This window comes from Dermacentor silvarum, chromosome 5 (genome assembly GCF_013339745.2).
Source record: "Dermacentor silvarum isolate Dsil-2018 chromosome 5, BIME_Dsil_1.4, whole genome shotgun sequence".
Lineage (NCBI taxonomy): Eukaryota > Metazoa > Arthropoda > Arachnida > Ixodida > Ixodidae > Dermacentor > Dermacentor silvarum.
In genome coordinates, this window is record NC_051158.1 from 81,482,762 (window position 1) to 81,503,501 (window position 20,740).

The 20,740-nt window shown below is 49.3% G+C and overlaps 1 protein-coding gene across 1 annotated transcript in view; it reads right to left on the reverse strand.

The window, feature by feature from the left end:
• The window catches only part of LOC119453525 (probable helicase with zinc finger domain), a 77,138-nt gene that overhangs the window by 43,626 nt on the left and 12,772 nt on the right, over positions 1 to 20,740 (reverse strand). Inside the window, exons 7-10 of the mRNA XM_037715569.2 lie at positions 18,585 to 18,796; positions 17,322 to 17,486; positions 16,058 to 16,289; positions 10,450 to 10,560 (exon numbers count right to left, since the gene is read on the reverse strand). Coding sequence (XP_037571497.1) covers positions 10,450 to 10,560; positions 16,058 to 16,289; positions 17,322 to 17,486; positions 18,585 to 18,796 — 720 coding nt within the window. The remainder of the gene's footprint in view (positions 1 to 10,449; positions 10,561 to 16,057; positions 16,290 to 17,321; positions 17,487 to 18,584; positions 18,797 to 20,740) is intronic.

Sequence of the window (20,740 nt, forward strand, 5' to 3'; positions counted from 1 at the left end):
CTTGTCTGCAATCGTGCTCCTTTCAATGGCCTCTTGATTTTGGGAAACAGCCAGAAGTCGCAGGGGGCCATATCAGGAGAGTACGGAGCCTGTTGAACTGCAGGAGTCTGGTTTTTTGCCAAAAAAGTCTGAATCAAGTCCAAGGAATGTGTAGGAGCATTGTCGTGATGGATGCGCCAATTTCCTGTTGACCACAACTCCGGTCTCTTGCGCCGCACAGCATCACGTAGGCGACGGAGGACATCCCTGTAGTACTTTTTGGTGATTGTTTCACCCTGTGGTGCATACTCGTGGTGTACCACATCGCGGGAGTCAAAAAAAGCAGTCAGCATCACTTTGACGTTGCTGTGCACTTGGCAGAACTTCCTTGGTCTTGGTGACGTGGACTGCTTCCACTGTGACGACTGGGATTTGGTTTCCGGGTCGTACCCGTAAACCAAAGACTCATCACCAGTGATTATGGTGTTCATGAAGTCGAGGTCACTGTTTGTGGAATCCAGCATGCCCTGTGAGACTTCAACACGAAGTTGCTTTTGCTCCACCGTGAGCAGCTTTGGCACGAATTTCGCCGCAACTATCTTCATGGCCAAATCTTTGGTCATAATGGAATGTGCAGAAAAAGTGCTGATGCCCACTTCGCAATTTCTCGGAAAGTCAGACGACGGTCCCACATCACCACAACGTTCACTTCGGCAATGACCTGGTCATTTCGGCATGTTGATGGCCGACCGGAGCATGGCTTGCTCTCCACCGATGTGCGGCAGTCTTTAAACCGGTTGTACCACTCCTTAATCTGTGTGCTGCTCATAGCATCGTCATCGAAAGTCGTCTGAATCTTCCGAATGGCTTCCACTTGGCTGTCGCCCAGTTTCTGGCCAAATTTGATGCAGTAGCGCTACTCCAGTCGCTTCGCCATTTTCCTTGCAATAAAAAAACTGACGAGAGCACTGCGCACTACCTTACTGAAACGCTGCGTCCCAGCGACTGACGCTATCAGCAGGCGGGAAAAAATTCGCGCATGTGCACGAAGGTTCAAGGTCGGCTGATGAAAGCGCGCTTGTTTCATATCCATCAGCTGTTCGCAAAAAAAAATAAGGTCGAATACTTTTCTAACAGACCTCGTAAACATAAGATATTGGCAAGCATCAGAGTGCCCCAAATAAATTAATAACTTACAATAACACTTGTTTCTATGAACCGGTTTCGCAGCTCAGGAAGTTGATGCATCATGACGTCCAGATACGCTTACTCACTCCATTCCTGTGATTGCTGCAAGCACACACAGCCTTCTTAATTTCTTTTTACGACCATTATCATCATACCTGACCTTATAGCTACCTCTCTTATAGCTACCTTATAGCTAGCTACCTCACTGTCAGCAGATTTCAATACGTTCATGACGTCACGCTAATCTTATGTTTAGCATCAAACTAAACAATCAGCATCAAACTAAACACATTCAGTGGAAACATCATTACGTTTCAGCACTTGTCTAATATTTGTGCTAACAAATACTCAAATCCAAATATTTGTCCCACTAGGCTAAGTTAGTGTGATGACAGGTTCTTTTATTTAATGGTTTAGACGGTTGAACTCCATTGAGGACAAAGCCGTTTGTTGGACAACGCACACAAACATTTATTAAAACAAATGAAAAGCAACCCATAAATCAAACACTCAAAACGAACTCATAATACAACACACATGTAGCTAGAACGAGAATGATATCAGGCAAGTTCGGGCAGGCAGCGGGTGTGAGTGCGCACTATAGTCTCGACGTGGCGAAACGGAGATGAGACACGAGAGAAGCGGCGTCAATCTCACCAATGGTCGGGGTGTCGGATCGGTGACCGGATGACCAGAGCGTGGCAGCTCTAGCTTGGAGGGAGAAGAAGACAGGAGACCAGGAGAGCGCATGCCGAGGTGAATTCCGTGTTGGCTAAAGACGACAACGTCGAAGTGCACGTGAACATGCGGCACAAGAAGAAAAATAACAATAGAAAGACATCCAATCGCAAGACAACACGAAACCTCAAGCAGCCAATGAGGAAACGACAAATCGGCCAGAGTGGCAGAAAAACGAGACACGCTGGCAGAAGGGGGGGGGGGGGGGGAGAGATCCAGAAGCAGCACCAGGAGAAGGTCGGCCACCGGACCCGGGGGTTGAAGACGGCCGTCGGGTTCCGGATCCGAGCCACCAGGACTTCACCCGACCGGGCCCTCCTGCCAACCCGTTCCTGGGCGTCGCCACTCTGCCCGATCGTCAACTGCTGCCCGAGGCCGGCAAGCCTTTGCGCCCGTAGGCAGAACGTGAGCTGTCGGGATACGGACCCCGAGTTTCACAACCAGCTGCCCAGCCAGAACACTGCCGCCGTCTACCCGTGCCGCCAAGCCTTCCCGCAGGTGCCAAGCCAGAGCTGCCACGCTCTGGTCACCCGGTCAACAATCTAACACCCTGACCATTGGTGAGATTGACGCTACTTCTCTCGTCATCTCACATCCGCTATTCTGCGTCGAGACTTGTGCGTCCACAGACTCGCGGCCTGCCCGAACTTGCCTGTTGTCGTTAGCGTTCCAGCTACATGTGTTATGTACTATGAATTCTTGAGTGTTTATTTTATGGCTTACTTTTCATTTTAGTTTTATTAAAAGTTTGTGTGTGTTTTCCAACAAACGGCTTTGTCCTCCGTTGGGTTCTGGGAGGCTCTGCCTCAGAGAACCTGAGCATCGATAAGGAAAACGTCCGTCGTTGGAGGGGGCAATGGTGTAGTATCAGCAAACGGCATGGTGTTATTGTAATGGCACCAAACAGGCGCTGCCAGTATAGTGCCGCTTTCTAACGAACAGTTGTGCTTGCTGCAGAGGCATCGTCAAACGTTCAACCCCGGCGGGACTTCGGCATCAATAAAAAAAACGTCCGTCGTTGGAGGGGGCAATGGTGCAGTATCAGCAAGCGGCTTGGCGTTATTGTAATGGCACCAAGCAGGCGATACCACTATAGTGCCGCTTTCTAACGAACAGTTGTGCTTGCTGCAGAGGCATCGTCAAACGTTCAACCCCGGCGGGACTTCAGCATCAATAAAAAAAAACTTGCGTCGTTGGAGGGGGCAATGGTGTAGTATCAGCAAACGGCGTGGTGTTATTGTAATGGCACCAAACAGGTGATACCGCTATAGTGCCGCTTTCTAACGAACAGTTGTGCTTGCTGCAGAGGCATCGTCAAACGTTCAACCCCGGCGGGACTTCGGCATCAATAAAAAAAAATGTCCATCGTTGGAGGGGGCAATGGTGTAGTATCAGCAAGCGGCTTGGCGTTATTGTAATGGCACTAAACAGGCGATGCCACTATAGTGCCGCTTTCTAACGAACAGTTGTGCTTTTTGCAGAGGCATCGTCACACGTTCAACTCCGGCGGGACTTCGGCATCAATAAAAAAAACGTGCGTCGTTGGAGGGGGCAATGGTGTAGTATCAGCAAACGGCGTGGTGTTATTGTAATGGCACCAAACAGGTGATACCGCTATAGTGCCGCTTTCTAACGAACAGTTGTGCTTGCTGCAGAGGCATCGTCAAACGTTCAACCCCGGCGGGACTTCGGCATCAATAAAAAAAACATCCGTCGTTGGAGGGGGCAATGGTGTAGTATCAGCAAGCGGCTTGGCGTTACAGTCGACGTCCGATTTCCCGGACCCTCAAGGGACCGCGAAAACGTCCGGAAAATCGGGCAGTCCGGAAAAACGAATGCACGTGAAAACGCACCTTTTTGGTAGGTATTTTTCGCTGACGGAGAGGGTCACGGCCGGAGTACAAGATTTCCATTGCTATTCAGCCAATGCATCGTTTAGGTGGCTCTGAAAAGAGCCGTTTATTTAAAAAAAAAAAATGACGTGGCCGGCGCTATCTCATAGGTCAGCACTTGGGCGCAAAGAAGTCACTTATTTTCTTTTGCACGGGCCGCTTGCCCGCGATCATGTCTGCCTTAATTTCAGTCAACGTCATGTTGCCGCTGTACACCGATGACAGTGTCATCAGTGCTCGCATCAACTCCGAGCTCGGCGAATCCGCTCGACGAAAAGCGCAGCACGAAACAGCTAGGAACTCGGTGGATGCTGAAGGTCGGGAAACGTGATCACTGAAGATAGCGCGCAGCAGCAAACGATCAACCGCAGACACGACCGCAGAGCTCACAAAACAACACGTGAACGAACACAGTGAGGTTTGGCTTGGATAAGCTACGGCTGGCAACGGATTGACGCGTGCGGTTTCGAGGTTACGGCAGCCGCGGCGCGGTGCGGCGGTGCTGCTGGCCACACCTGCGATGCGAGTATGGTGGGTTCGAGGATATGAAAACAACCAAAATGGCGGCGTCGGTGGTGACATTGGGTCGGCGGTTAACAGTAAAAAGTTCGGGAAATCGGATGGCGAAGGCTATAAGCGTCTGGAATTTCGGACTTTTTAATACATTGACTCTATGGGGAACTTGACGGTGCCACAGATGAGTCCGGGAAATCAGGCATGTCCGGAATTTCGGGCGTCCGGGAAATCGGACGTCGACTGTATTGTAATGGCACCAAACAGGCGATGCCACTATAGTGCCGCTTTCTAACGAACAGTTGTGCTTTCTGCAGAAGCATCGTCAAACGTTCAAGCCCGGCAGGACTTTGGCATCGATAAGAAAAATGTAGGGATGGGCGAATGGTGAATTTGAGGTTAGAAGCGAATAGTGATTTGGTCGAATAATTTGAATTGAATAGTTCAAATAGTATATATCACATATTACAGTAAAACCTAGTTAATCTGAATTTCACGGGACCAAAAAAAAAATGTCCAAATTAACCGAATGCCGAATTATCAGGGTATCCAGAAAACAATAAGCAAATGCTTACTACATCAGCACGATTTTATTAGTGTAATGAATGAGCAAATCCTTTTGCTATTTTGCACAAAAGCAGTGCAGAAGCTGCAATTCCCGTCATCTCGTGACTTATTGGCTCTCGCAGCAGCGATCGAGGCCTCGCGACTTCCTTCGCAGCACGGTCGCGGCACGCACCACCATTTGCGATACACTTTGCACCACCACGCGCACACCCCGATTATTTTTTCGCCAGTAAGCGGACCGCCAACATATCGCACATCCGTCACGAGGTAGCCAGTGCTCTTCATCCTCGACAGCTTTGCACCGAGTCAAACCGAAACACCTGTTTGCCGCAACCGCGGCCGCTATCGACGTGATTATGAACGGAAACTTTGCGGTGCTTAAGGCACGCGGCCAACACACGCACCGAGTCAGAACGAAACTACCGTTCACTGCAACAACTGCAGACGAAATCGCGGTCGCTATCTATGCAATCATGAATGGCCACTACTTAACTTTTTATGCACGCGGCCGACGTGCGTATTGAGTTAAAACGGAACTACTTTTTGCCGCAACCGCTACGGAAGAAACCGCGGCAGCTATCGACGCGATCATGGATGGCGACTATGAAATTCCGCGGCCAACGCGTCGTTATGCGCGGCGGTAAACGCAATAAAGGCACAAATAGGCACGAAACGTTCCGTCGTTGCTATCATTCTGTCATTCCCGTACCATTTCCGCTGATGACTATGGAAATGCGGACTCCGCTGCTTTGTTTCGGTTGTACACTAGCGCTGTTCCTGCTCTTTTGTTTTGCATATTTCCGGCTTTTTAACTGCAAAAACGTATAGCCTTCGAGATTTATGGTTATGTATGGCAGCCATGACGTGAAGCATAGCCTCCGAGATGTGTACTGGCCGTCCGTGGCTTCTGGCTGCCTATTCGGGAGCGCCGAATAATTCGAAAATATCGAATACCTGAGTTCGAATTGAAGCGAATAACGAATATATAACTATTCTATCAAATATTCGACACTACCGAATATTCGCTCATCCCTCAAAAAATGTCCATTGTTGGAGGAAGCAATATTGTAGTATCAGCATGCGGCATGGCGTTATTGTAATGGCACCAAACAGGCGAGGCCACTATAGTGCCGCTTTCTAACGAACAGTTGTACTAGCTGCAGAGGCATCATCAAACGTTCAAGCCCGGCGGGACTTCGGCATCGATGAGAAAAACGTTCGTTGTTGGAGGGGGCAATGGTGTAGTATCAGTGTGTGGCGTGCGTTACTATAATGGCACCAAACAGGCGACGCCACAATAACGCCGCTTTCTAACTAAGAGTTGTGCTTGCCGCAGAGGTATCATCAAACGTTCAAGCCCAGTGGGACTGCGGCATCGATAAGAAAAAGTCCATCGTTGAAGGGGGCAATGGCGTAGTATCAGCATGCGGCGTGGCATTATTGTAATGGCACCAAACAGGCGATGCCAATAGAGTGCCGCTTTCTAAGGAACAGTTGTACTAGCCGCAGAGGCATCGTCAAACGTTCAAGCCCAGCGGGACTGCGGCATCGATAAGAAAAAGTCCATCGTTGAAGGGGGCAATGGCGTAGTATCAGCATGCGGCGTGGCGTTATTGTAATGGCACCAAACAGGCAATGCCAATAGAGTGCCGCTTTCTAAGGAACAGTTGTACTAGCCGCAGAGGCATCGTCAAACGTTCAAGCCCGGCGGGACTGCGGCATCGATAAGAAAAGTCCATCGTTGAAGGGGGCAATGGCGTAGTATCAGCATGCGGCGTGGCGTTATTGTAATGGCACCAAACAGGCGATGCCAATAGAGTGCCGCTTTCTAAGGAACAGTTGTACTAGCTAGCCGCAGAGGCATCGTCAAACGTTCAAGCCCGGCGGGACTGCGGCATCGATAAGAAAAAGTCCATCGTTGAAGGGGGCAATGGCGTAGTATCAGCATGCGGCGTGGCGTTATTGTAATGGCACCAAACAGGCAATGCCACTATAGTGCCGCTTTCTAAGGAACAGTTGTACTAGCCGCAGAGGCATCGTCAAACGTTCAAGCCCGGCGGGACTTCGGCATCGATGAGAAAAACGCCCGTTGTTGGAGGAGGCAACAGGAGATGCTTTTTGCGTGCGCCACAAGGAGGATGACATTTACCCACAAACTTTGATCTTGCGCTTTTTCAAAACATGCAGCATCTCTAATGGCTTAATGGTGCTGAACACAGTAAAATCTGTGATACGAATCTCGCGGGGTCGCGTGAAATATTGTATCACCCGAAATTCGTATCATCAAAACATAGATAATATCAAAGAAAATGAATTTATTTTTACCAGAAAAGATTTCTAATAGTGGAACCCCATTGATCCCTTCCTCGCTGCTGCATTTTCCCGGCTGCTACGTCGCGTTTTCGCGGTCCCGACCTAAGTCCCATTGACTTCCATGTACTACAGTCGAATCTCAATAATTCGAACTCGAAGGGAGCCAAAAATTTGTTTGAATTAAAAGGACTTATTTTTGAGATATTCATGCACCACAGCACAACGTACGAAAGGTGCGATTTGTGAAATATTGCGGCGCGCAAGCACATATCGAGCGAGGGCCACGAAACTGCCCACGTCGGCCAACGCTTCGCTTCCCGATAACGGCAGAAAATGAAACCTCAGGGAGCGGGCGCTGCAGGCACGGCGAGAGAGAGAGATTGTGGTTGTGAAAAGGAAGAGATGACACGGCAACAGGCGCGCGCGGGGAACGTTGCAGGTGAGGAAGGAGGGCGGCAGTGGCCTCCGGTGGCTCCCCTCACCCTCCCTCTCAACTCCCTCGTAGCTCCTTCAAATGTCCCCGTGCGCGCCCACCGCTCCCGCCCGCTCGGCGCCAGCTTAGCTCGTTCCCTGAAGTTACGGTTTCTGCCGTTGAAGCGAACGTTGGCCAGTCTGGGACTCCGGCGGAGGCCCAGACCGGACCGGCCAATGAAGAGGGAACGAGCAGGAATGCAGGGAAGCAACACAGAGGAAAGCAACGGCGGAGGCGCCATTGCTTCCCTCTACGCCGCAGCGTTGGCTGAGACGTCGGCACGTACACGTGTGTTCCGGCACCACGCAGAAACGGCGACCTTGCCACTTGAGAGTGCACCGCAGTTTTTTTTTTTTCTCCGTGCGGCGTTGAGGGGTTTCGCCTAAGCTTTTGCTCTATGGCGGTGTCGGAGCAATGCCAGTCGGAGGCGCCGCCACGTGATTTGGCACGCTGCTGTGAGCATTGTTGGTGCGCGGTATGTTTGAATTAACCATTGTAAATGCTTTCGCGTTCGAATAAACGGGCGTTCCCCGTGATACTTCGCCAATCTATAATGTTCCTGCATCTTACGTTGCGTTTTAATGTGGCAGTCACGTAAATTTAGCGGTGCAGCCAGCTTGTACGTTGCAACAAGCGACCGGCACGTTGCAGATACAACGCACCCGTGTGGGTGCCGTATCTTGAAAGCGATCTGCGACGTGTGCAAAGTACGCGCCCGTGCATACCTTATCATGAACATGATCTGCGATGTTGACAAAGTGCGCCTAGTGCCAGTAGCTTCGTATGCGCTGTGCCTTCGAGGTTTAGTTTGCGTTGAAGCGAGAGACAGCGCAAAGGTCAATTCACTCGCTGCTGCTGCTGCTGCGCTTCCTCGCACCAGCGTTTTGATAGCGAGTGTCCACGGTCATCGAGCCAGATGTCTTAATGTTTACCTATGCACGCGTGACATTGTGCTTGTTAATTTAATTAGTAAGCGAATGTTTACAAGTTTATACGACTGGTACAACTACTATCCTTACTTCGTACAGCTGTCTATACTAATTTGCTATCGCAATCATTGCTGCACCTTTCGCACGAAACTGCTGCTTTTTTTTTTTTTTCACGGTCCCTTGAAAAACTTATCAACGGGACGTTTTCTTCTTGCTCAAATCGTCAACGATCGTATTCTGAAAGGCGTGTAAGTGCGCGCACATGATCTCGGGAGTGTATTCGCACGCCACTGAACGTCTGAGCACATCGAGTGCAGGGAGCGTTTTGGCCGTCGGGGCTGCGCCGCAGTCGTCGTTGCAGCAGCGGTCCTTGTCTACTTTCTCGCTAAGCATCGGCTAGGCTGTGATGTGGTGCTGTCCGCTCGACATGGGGACAATGAGAGATTGTGCAGCCACATGACGTAGTCAGTTGCTTGGCGACTATGGATCCCGCCCAGATCCCGCCCAGATCCCGCCCAGATCTCGCCCAGATCTCGCCCAGATCCCGCTGTGCCGGCTTGTCTGTGCCGGTCGCCCCGCTGGCTCGACCGCTGCCACTTTTGCTCACACGTTAGTATGATCCGCAGCGGTTCGGAACAGCCGATTTTTTTCGTATTGTGAGCAATGCATTTCGGCCGGGGAATGTTACGAATTCGTATCACACCGAAATTCATACCAGCTGGGATCCTATCACCGGGGTTTTACTGTATAGTGCACTGTTTGAAAATGGCAGCAATAAGGAAGATCGCGACAGGCTAGCAGCGATGATGACGTAGAATGAGCTGGGTATGTTCATAATCAAGAAATGATGTTTTCATTTTTTGAACCCTCTCCTCGCTTTTTGTTCGGCCTACATTCGAGGTGTGTTTTTTTTTTTTTTTTTTTTCTGGCTTCGGACTTTGGGGGGTCAGCTTAAAATTGGAGTTGGCCAAGATTCGAGTAAATACGGTAATCGTCCGAGAATACGGCCCAAGTTAATCAATCCATTATTGCTGCGCATTGATTGACATATGCTTGCCTTTGACCTGGACAGCCCTTTTCTCTACCATTGCCATGCTGTCGCCACAGAGGGAAGTGCAGTGAACGCATGCTCCAAATCTTCATCCCTTGCAACTATAACAAAAACTGACCACGCCGTGATAGCTGAATGATTGCTGGTCTCTTCGCAACAATGATTGTTTGGTGCTACACTCACCACTCTCATCAGCGCAGACATCGAGGGTGGAGTCAACGCCTCTTGAAACAGCTTGGAGCAGTTGGCGAGGACCATGTAGCCATTTAACACGTAAATTAACAACCGAACTGAAAACGCAGAGCTCGCACAACAAATCACAGATGCTGCCTTTACAACTTAGCAGCTCGCCTTGGCTTGTCTTGGGGTTCGAGCGCAGACGGCGACTACTGGATCGACTTGGCTTCACTAGTTTCGGTTCTGCGGAGGCGGCGGCGACATGGCAGACCATAACGCCAGTGACGTATGAGAACCAAAACACCGCTATTTCTGCTCGATTTGGTGGCCAAATTAGCACAAGTTGTGCAGTTGGAGTTCGAATCATCGCCCGGTGCACTGTAAGGTGCCTGAAATTTCAGTCGTCCTTATACGTTCCAGTCTACAGAGCCAGTGACGGTGCCGCAAAGCTGTCCGAATTATTGGTATCCAAAGTAAGAGTCGGCGACTGTATTAGCACACTAGCGTTCCTGCCGAGTTGCTGTGTGCGTGCATTGGTCTGAGTAGAACGAACAGTAAAGATTAAAATAATGGCGTCATTTTTTTCTTTTGCCGCACACTGTAGCCAAGTTTGTCTAAAAGTCTCCGTACCTCTGCATCAAAGCTGGTGTGGGGCTTCAGCGTGAACTCATCGACGCACTCCTTCGTTAGCCGAATGTAGACGCGGTCCTTCCTGGCCAGGTGGATCGGTAGCTCATACACCTGCGACATAAACAAACCACAATCACTCCAGCGTGCCTGAATACAGAGATGCACAAATAACTAATTCATTACTTCCGCACAGAGTTGCAAGGTCTCAAATTCAAGAAGTAGCACCAAAACCCTTGAAATGTAGTGACACATGTAGCCAACCTAGATTACAGACAAGAAAGTCGCACAGCTGCCACCAAACGATCCCCATAATGCCCACACTCTGTGCTAGTCAGTGCAGCTGTAAGAGACTTCAATTATTGACACGAGTGAAAAGGTACTGAATTTCAGCTTAGTACTGGAGCCAAACTTGGTATAATTTAGGTTTTAGTGTTGTTACTGTGAAAAGCACGACAGTTAACACAAGCTGCAATGCTGGAGTCAAACCCCATTATACCACGTGATACCCGCATTAGACTTTTGCTATGCCAGCTCTACTTTTCTAGCTTTCATGGCATAGTAATTACCGCATTAATCAAATTTTTTCATTGTCCCGTTCACTTCATTATAACGAGGGTTTACTGTGTCTTGACTGCCTACTGACTGAGGCATAAATAGTCCAAACCCGTTTATAACGAACTCGACAGTTACACAAAATGTGGCCATTCTATCAGTATTTCATTATATGCGAATTTAGCAGAATGTGATGTTGGGCTGGTTGGTTCCTGCTTGAAATGTGGATCTGGCGAAAGAAAACTAAGCGGAAAGAAGAAGGGACAGGAAGAGCGTCTTTCTGTACTTTCTTTCCGCTTAGTTTTTGTTGCGCCAGAACCACATTTCGAGCAATATATGTGAACTTGCCCTTCAACACGCGCAAAAATTAACGACACTGAAGCTGAAATCGGCAGTTACGATTCGACACTCCCTTTAGCCCAAATATTGAGTTTTCAGCACCTTCATTTCTGTTCCCGGAACTTTTACGTATTTAAAACGCCATCGAAAGAACAAAATGCAGCATTAGAGCTCTTTGAAAACAATGCCTGGCCGATTCCGATCACCTGCCTTTTCGAAAATACGAGCCCAGCCGCCACCATTTTTTCTTCTAGAGCGTGTGGCATATTTTACTATCGGCAGAATACGAGTGGATTCTGCATATGACAGCGAAGCGATCTGGTTGGCTTGAAGCAGAAGCTACTGCGGCATGCAGGCATTTTGCAGAGGTCTTGCCATTACAGCTGCAGCATCAGCCACACTCATGCAGTGCAGCGAAGATGCGTTTTCTATGTCGGTTTAGCAGAAAAAGTACTAAGTTTGAAAGGTAAAACACCATCCCGAATCATTATCAGCAACGACGTAAATGAAGCATCAACAATCCATGGTCTCCCAAGAACGGCGTAGTAAATGCCCTCTTGGCAACTTTGAGTGGCAGTGGCGTGTCGTTCATGCCAACTCAGGCCGTGTGAATATCGACAGCTACAATAACATGGTAACACGTGAAACAAATAGCCCAAATTCCATTGGTCCAAATAACCGTAGTGCATGCGGTGCCATATGGTGCTGAGTAGAAAACTACGCAAAAAATATTGTTACGCGCTATGCCGAGCATGTAAGAATACGCCAGAAAGACAGCATCTGAGTAGCGCTCGTGTTGTTGTTCTGCCATCTTGCCTGCAGCCGTCTCTCTCTGTATATATCTTGTAAATATAGTTTTCCTATCCCTTTTTGCTACTCTCATCCATGTGGCATTTTGGTGGGAGATGCGGGGTACCCACACGGTACAACAGAGCTCCGCAGCGGCCGACGCTTGGCTTTATCCACGATGGTGGAAGAGGTGTCTGTGCCCGCCGAGGCGGCTGCAATGACAACGGTCGTCCTGGCTCAGCTAAAAGACCCAGGCACATTCTGAGGGACTGACAACGTCAACATCGAGGACTGGCTACCCCTGTACGAGCGAGCGTGCAAGTAAGAATAATCACTGGGATGAGACGATCATGTTGGCAAACATATTTTACCTCAAAGGAACTGCGAAGGTGTGGTTTGAGAATAATGAAGACAAAATTTGGAGCTGGGATGCATGCAAGGAAAAGATGCGTTCCCTGTTCGGCAAGTCCGCAGGTAGAAAGGCAGCAGCAAAGAAGGAGCTGGCATCTCATGCGCAGACAGCGACAGAGTCATACCTGACCTATACACAGGACGTGCTTGCCCTTTGCCGCAAAGCTGACGATGGCATGATGGAGTCTGAGAAAGTAGACCACGTGTTAAAGGGCATAGCAGATGATGCCTTCAACCTGCGAATCTGCTAAGACTGCGACACCATCGATGCCATCATCCAAGAGTGCAAGTGCTTTGAGGCCGCCAAAAGTCGACGCATTGCCCATAATTTGCCTCGACTTCCGAACACTGCAGCAACGTGGTCCTGAGCCGTCGGCGCCGCTCACCGTGGAACACGTGAAGATCATCCGGTGTGAACTTGACGCTGCGTCTCCTGCTTCTACGTGCGGCCGTACCTGTGACCATAGCTCCCAGATGGTGCCACTAGTCCAAGCTATCGTTCATCAGAAGCTCTCCAATGCTGGCCTAGACTCTGCGTGCGCCGCAGCTCCTTCCCAGCCGATCGACCGCCGTCCCTCCCTTTCACACTCCCAAGGAAAACGGCCGCCGTTCCGTACTCACAACCCAGCCGAGTGGGGGACTGCTGATGACCGTCCCATTTGCTTTAACTGCCGTCGTATTGGACACGTGGCCCGCATTGTAACAGCCGTTGGTATTGGTATCAGGCTCCCTATGGAAACAACCTTCGCCCCGACATGGATCATGGCCGATTTTAGCCCTACCACGAGCATCCCCAAACCACCGCTGACGACGCTCCCTCCATGCCGCATCGTCGTTCACCATCCCCACGTGGTCACCAGTCCCGTTCGCCGTTGGCGCCTCGCCAATCATTTCGCTCGCCCCAATTCTGCCGCCCTACGTCGCCGATTGAACGACTCTCGGGAAAACTAGACGATGCAGCTCCCAGAAGTGATGCTGCATCGACAACCCGCCTGCCAAATCCTCTGACCACACTGCAGACCAGATGGAACCTGATAGACGTTAAACTGGATGACCCACATGTTGTCGCTCTAGTGGATACTGGGGCTCAGATATCAGTGATGAATTCGGAGCTTCGACGCCGCCTTAAGAACGTCCTAACACCACCCACAGTACTGCTCATTCGTGTCACCGATGGCGGAACGTTTCCCGTGATATGGATGTGCCCCACGCGAATAAGTGTCCCTGACCGATCCACAAGCGTACTACTTGCGGTGCTCGAGAAATGCTCCCGTGACCTCATCCTCGGTATGGATTTTCTGTCTGCCTATTCTGCCCTTATTGACTATGGAACCGGCTTGCTTCAGCTATTCCTACCATGCTACCATGACGCTCCTACTACACGCCAACCGCGCTTGTGCTCAGTGGATTACATTCGTCTACCTCCTCAAGCCGTTATTTATGTGAACTTGCAGTCTTGTTCTCCTATTCCCGATGGTGATTACATCTTGACCCCGATCGCTGACGTCTTTTTTGCCAAAAATGTCGCTCTTCCTCACACCCTTATTAGAGTTACGGATAATCGCATGTCTCTACCCATATTGAACTTTAGCTGGTGCACCCAACTCATCCCAGGCGGCATGACTCTAGCCCACATTTCTTCTATCGATGAGTGTGCAGTTTCTGCATTCGTCACCGACGCTTCTTTGTCCTCTGCCCCTTCCTCTTCCTCACACAATCTCGTCAACGGTGATATCGACAAGATGATAGCGTCTGACCTCCTTCCTGCACAGACAGCCGATATGCGGCGCAAACTGAAGTCCTACCGTGACATCTTTGACTTCAATGACCGTCCTTTGGGACAGACATCTGTGGTCCCTCATAAGATCAATACTGGGGATGCCAGCCCAATCAAACAACGTCCTTATCGTGTGTCCCATGCCGAGCAAGAAGTGATACAGCGTGAAGTCGACAAGATGCTCACCAAGGACATCATTAAACCTTCATGCAGTCCATGGGCATCACCGGTCGTCCCAGTCAAGAAGAAAGATGGCAGCTGGCGCTTCTGCGTCGACTACCGCCACTTAAACAAGGTAACGTGCAAGGACGTCTACCCTTTGCCGCGAATCGATGACACTCCTCGACTGTCTACACGGCTCTGCCTACTTCTCTTCTATCGACCTGAGGTCAGGCTACTTGCAGAGCTCCGTCGATGATCAAGACCGTGAAAAGAACGCCTTTGTTACGCCCGATGGACTTCACCAGTTTAAGGTAATGCCCTTTGGACTGTGTAATGACCCAGCCACATTTGAAAGGATGATGGACTCCCTCCTCCGTGGATACAAATGGTCAACTTGCCTCTGTTACCTTGACGATGTCATCGTGTTCTCACCGACATTTGACAGTCACCTTAGCCGCTTGTCGGCAATTCTTGAAGTTTTCAGGCGAGCAGGCCTTCAGCTCAACTCTGCCAAATGCCGTTTTGGCCGTGACCTGCGCCAAATGCCGTCGCCGTGACCTTTGGGACAGCACCGGCGCGTGCGCCTCTGCTATGGCTGCTATCTCAGAGGCCACCGCCGCCATGGGCTATACTGCCTCACCCTGAAGCATGCTGGAGACATGCCTTGATAGCATAGTTAGCCTAGCAAGGTTGAAAGTGAGCAACTTTCCTCCCGGTTTCTGAAATTCCTGCACGGGGCGGGCTCATCCCACCATTCGAATCTTCATTGGGGTTAGAATGGTGCGGGGGTACGCTGTCATACACCCAGTTTGTCCCCATTTCATGCTTTGGAACTTCGTGGGCACACTCCTTTTACTGCAACCGGGTTTCAAGTTGTTTATTGTAACAGTACAGTGCTATTGAAAATGTTCAATCTATCTGGACACAGTTTCAATCCGCAGGGTCAGAAGATCGTAAATGCAGTGAAATGTGGTTGTTGTAACCGATCATTTGTTATATCTGGGATCATTATAGGTGGGTTCAACTGTAGTAGTGCCAGATATACACGACTCTTCCTGCTCAATCACTGGCTTGTTCGCCGTAAAATTTTGCATAGAGGTGGCATTTTGCAGCACGTTTGGTTTAGTAACACATTTTCAGCATGACTTGCCCCCCCCCCCCCCCCCAGTTTTGTCCACAATACATCCAATGTGGGTGTCGTCTGTAGCAATACAGGGCGGAAGTTTAGACAAATAAGCATAGTACCCATCATTCCCATGCCAGGGCACAATTCTGGACACTGTCAAATTTCACAATATTGTCGAATTCGCCCACGTTGGTGTTTTGAGACAAACAAAGGAAGCGTATCCACCCTGTGAGCCAATCGGAGCGGACCAAATGGTGAATTTGGCAACGCGGCAAAATTTCACATGTACAAAATAGTGCCCTCGGATAAAACGCTGTACCGGCAGTTAATGTGGACACAAGTGGCAAATTTCTCTCTAGTGCTTCCAGGCTACAGCCTACAGCCGGGCCAACAGCCAACAACCACAAAGCCTCGAAGCAATGCAACAATACCGCTGGCACAGTGTGGCTCACCCTAGGCTTGCGTGGCTTGCCCTCTTCCGTGTCAATTACATTAATAGGGGCTAGCCAGACCAGCTGGCAGTTCTGCAGGACCAGACGGCCAGCGGCGGTGTCCTCAGTGATGTCTGCATCGAGGCGCAGGCAAGCAAACAGCTCACCACCCTGGGCATAGTATGCCTCAGTCGAGTTGGCCGACGACGTCTGCAGATTGTCCGTGACATCGAGGGACACCCGTATGTTGTACCTGCGGGAGGAAGGCATTGAAGGAACACCGCAGCCAACACCAACAGCTATAGCCACGAGAATTTTGGAAGTGTTATGAGGATACGACTGCGCAAATCTACGTCCGGTGACACCAAATCAGCACGCGATGCTGGTTGAGTGGTACCGAGACCAGCGTTTTTAAAGCAAGGGACGCATATTCACTGCTGGATGTCTGGCAGCCCATGGCACGGCCGCCATCTCAAGCGCCATAAACAAGTCCAGGTCGGAGGGACGTAGATTTGTTTGTTTTTGGTGCACTTCTCTCACCGAGCCGCAGATTATGCACTGCGCTATGTACGAAAAAACCGGCATCACCTGTCGGTAGAAACATGCGGCCGAGCCATTTGAAACAGGCAATCAACGAACAAGATGGCAGCTATGACGAGTTTCCGGTGCACGTAATCGCTTCCGGCGCTTCGTTGTCTTCATTAACAAAAATGGCAGCGGCTTCGTTAGCACACTGTAATTAATGCATTTTACACAATTTAAAGGGGAAGAAAGGACATTTGAGCACATTTTGAAGGCTGCTAGCCTTGCTCAAGGAAGTAATATGGGGGGCAACGTTCCATCAAATTTTGTCGATGCAGGATTGCAGTTCAGTGACATTTCATTGTCAAAAGAACCAGAATGCATTGAATCCTATGGTAGTTCGCCGAGGATACGAAAATATTTCACTTTCAGATTTCGTTATTACGAGTTTCAACTGTATCAAATTCCCAAATCAGATACTTTCAGTTTGAAACAGGAGTATTAGACTTACTCGAAATTTCAAATATTCCCACAGCCCCACCAGAAACATGTTACACAAATTACAAACACACTGTTAGCACCACAGGGACCAAACTTCCGTGACAGCATAACCAAGAGAGAGTATTAGCTAGCAACATTTTAAAGCAGTCCTAGCGTGCAGCACCTAAAGGGGGTTGCAGCAAGCTGCCGAGGCAGCGCCATCATCGGGCACAGCGGCAGAACTCATGCTGCCTTTTTCGCTGGGCAATCATGTCTTACTCACTGGGCAATGATGTCTGCGCGTGCCATCTCCTCAACGTAGAGCAGCTCGTGCATCCGTGCCCCATAGTTCTCGCGGGTTAGCTCATCTCCAATGACGGCTTGTGTCAGGTGGAACGTGTCCACATCCGGAGCCGGGTACATGTCGAACAGGCTCTGCGCCTTGGCACTGCAACAACAAAGACAACTCCTCTCAAATAAACACACATGCCACAAGTTTCCAGATGTTGGCAGGTGTGCATTCACCATGGTTGTGAACTGACAAAATTGTGAACACGGTTCCCGTATTTAACCAGAAACCCTGAAATGTTTCTTTTTTTCTTACTTTGTGAGCAATTCAATTACCCATTCATTCGTGCATATATTTTGACTAAAATCTTCTCGTACACTAAAACCTCGTTAATTTGAAAAATCAGATAATTTGGCCTCGCCCTCCGGTCCCGTCAGGCGTATGCATTATTCAATGCCATCAAACTATTGTTAATTCCGACGTATCTGGCCACACATCGGTTAATTCGGACAACTTTCGGAGACCAGTAAGCGAGGGGCACTGCAAGTGTGTAATGCAAAAAAGCAAAAACAGCGCTAGCATCCAACTGAAACGAAGTGGCAAAGTCCGCATCGCCATAGTCATCAGCGGAAACCGTACGTGAATGGCAGCAACGCCGGAACGGTTCGTGTCTATTTGTGCCTTAATGTCTTTATTCTTGTGTTTATCGCCGCGCATAACACCGTATTGGCCACATGCTTTCATAAGTGCATAGTCACCATCCACGATCGCTTCGATAGCAGCCGCAGCTTCTTCTGCAGCGTCTGCGGCAAACAGTAGTCACATTTTGACTCGGTGCAAAGCTGCCGAGGACAAAGAGTACCGGCTACATCGTGATGGACGGACGATCAGTTGGCAATCGGCTCACTGGTGAAAAAATAATTGGGACCTGCATGCGTCAGTGCAAAGCGTGTCGCAAATGAAGGCGTGCGCCGTGGCCGTACTGCGAAGGAAGTCGTGAGGCCTCGATCGCTGCTGTGAGAACCAATACGTCCCGCGATGACAACAATTGCAGCTTCCACACTTGCTTTTGTGCAAAATGGAAACAGGATTTGCTCATTCGTTCACTAAATAAAAGTATGCTGACATAGTAAGCATGTGCTTATCATTTTCTGGATACCTTCGATAATTCGACATTCGATTAATTCAGACATTTTTTTTCGGTTCCGTGAAATCGGAATTAACGAGGTCTTACTGTACCAACAGGAGCCCACATACCTCCTGCGTTCCGTGAAGGGCACCAGGTCAATAGCAGCTGTGTTCCAGCGTCCCATGCCCGTCAAGATGAGACGGCGGCTGCGCTCAATGGTGCTCATCGTGTCTGGTGCCACCATGTCGACGCTGAAGTTCCGTATCAGCACGGGGTAGCCGCCAAAGTCAAAGGCCAATGTTTGCACAAACGTGGCATACATGGATGACTTGAAGCCAACCTAGGGGTCAATGAGGACACGCAGGAGGATTGAGAAGAGACACCAATGCACACAAAGCCACAGTGAGCTCAGGATCCTAATCAGCCTGGAGCTAGGAGTCGGATGCCACTGTTACATAATTTTCCGTATATTCAACTTCTTTTTCAAATGAAGTACAAACAGGTGTTTGGTGATTCTATATTTCAGTCCATTTGATTTCAACCAAATGTCCCGGCCGGTGCCCATACTGTGAGCCATCTCTGTGGGCGAAAATTCTTGATCCTGAAATCGCCCCTCAGTAAATAATACAAACCTTTTTTTTCCCCCTTTTTCTTCGCTTGGGTTGCCACGCAGCATAATCATAGGATGAAATAAAATGTAAGCATGAAGGCCAGTTTTACGCAGATACAACAGAAGCGACTTACACACATGATCGATCTTTCATAGTCTTCCAGTTGCTTATCTTCATACTTACAAGTTCATTTTCACAGACTCTGTTAATTGACTGGTTAGCACGAACGTGTTAGACCCAAATAGTGACCCTAGTTGTAACCCCAACAGCTGCAGTGTCTGTCTTGGTGGTACTAAGGGACAGTGAATGTGCTGACATGCCTTCCGCTGAAAATGTCTATTCGTGGCCTACCCTAGAAAAATTTTCAAGCGGAAATGAGAGCTCACAATGAATCATTACAATATTTATCAGTTTCTAATGCGCAATTTCTCTCAAAAAAAATTTGTCCGAAAATTTCCTGCACGGTGAAATTAGATAGGAAACCATGTTCGCAATGCTCACAGTAGCCTACCATTTTCATCAAAAGAAGAGGTTCTCATGTAGGACGGCAATGACGAAACGCCACTTTCAGTCTTTCATTGCAAAAGCTCATTAGAGAAAGAGATAAATGTTTATTTATGAACTAGCGATAGAGAGAACCCCTCTAGTGCTGTGGGATGATGGTGCACAAAGACCAACTGCGCTGCACATTGGTTGGTGCTCTCCACGGGACAAACCCGCAGCAGGCATCACGTGCGGTCTAAAAAACAAGACACCAGCACGGCCAGACTACAGTCGAATCTCATTCATTCGAACACGCTTAATTCAAACTTCTGGTTTATTCGAATTGACGCTGTAGTCCCGACAAAGTTATGTGTATTCCAATGGGCAAAAACACCCGGTAATTCGAACATGAAAGCATTTGTGACGGTTAATTCGAACATACTGCGCACCAACAATGCTCTCAGCAGCGCGCCAAATCACGCGGCGGCGCCTCCGACCGGCATTGCTCCCACACCGCCATAGAGGAGAGACCAACATCACAATTGGCGAGCTTGCCAGGATCCGTCCCGGATTCTATCTTAGCCCAGTCACCGATACTCGGGAGTAGCAAAGATGGGGTGGGAACGTTTGGCGGCAATAGCAAAGTATTTAAACCTGTCAAAGGACGAGACCACGACATTTTTTGAGTACACTCGACAAGAGAAAGAGATGGAGCACGAACGAGCACGCGTAGAGCGTGAACAACAGCATAAAATCGAGAAAGAAATTCTAGAGCTAAAGATAAGACTAGCGGAGATGGGCGCGGGTTCTCGCGACGGAACGAGTTCACCCGGATCGGCGTCATCCGACTCAGCTGCTTCCAGACCAAAGTGGATTAGCCCTAGAAAATTAATGGCTCCTTTTGACGAGCGAAGAGACGACTTGGATGCATATTTGCATCGGTTCGAAAGAATAGCGGTCGGGCAAGGCTGGGAGAAGAACGAGTGGGCTAACGCCTTAAGCCTATGTTTAGTGGGTGAAGCTTTGAGTGTATATGGACGCATGACAGCAGAAGAATCGTTAGACTACGACAAGGTGAAAAATACTTTATTACAGAGATTTAGGTTGATGGCAGAAGGGTTTCGGGAGAAGTTTCGGTCATGCAAGCCAGAAGACTCGGAGACAGGCAAACAGTTCGCGTGCCGACTAAC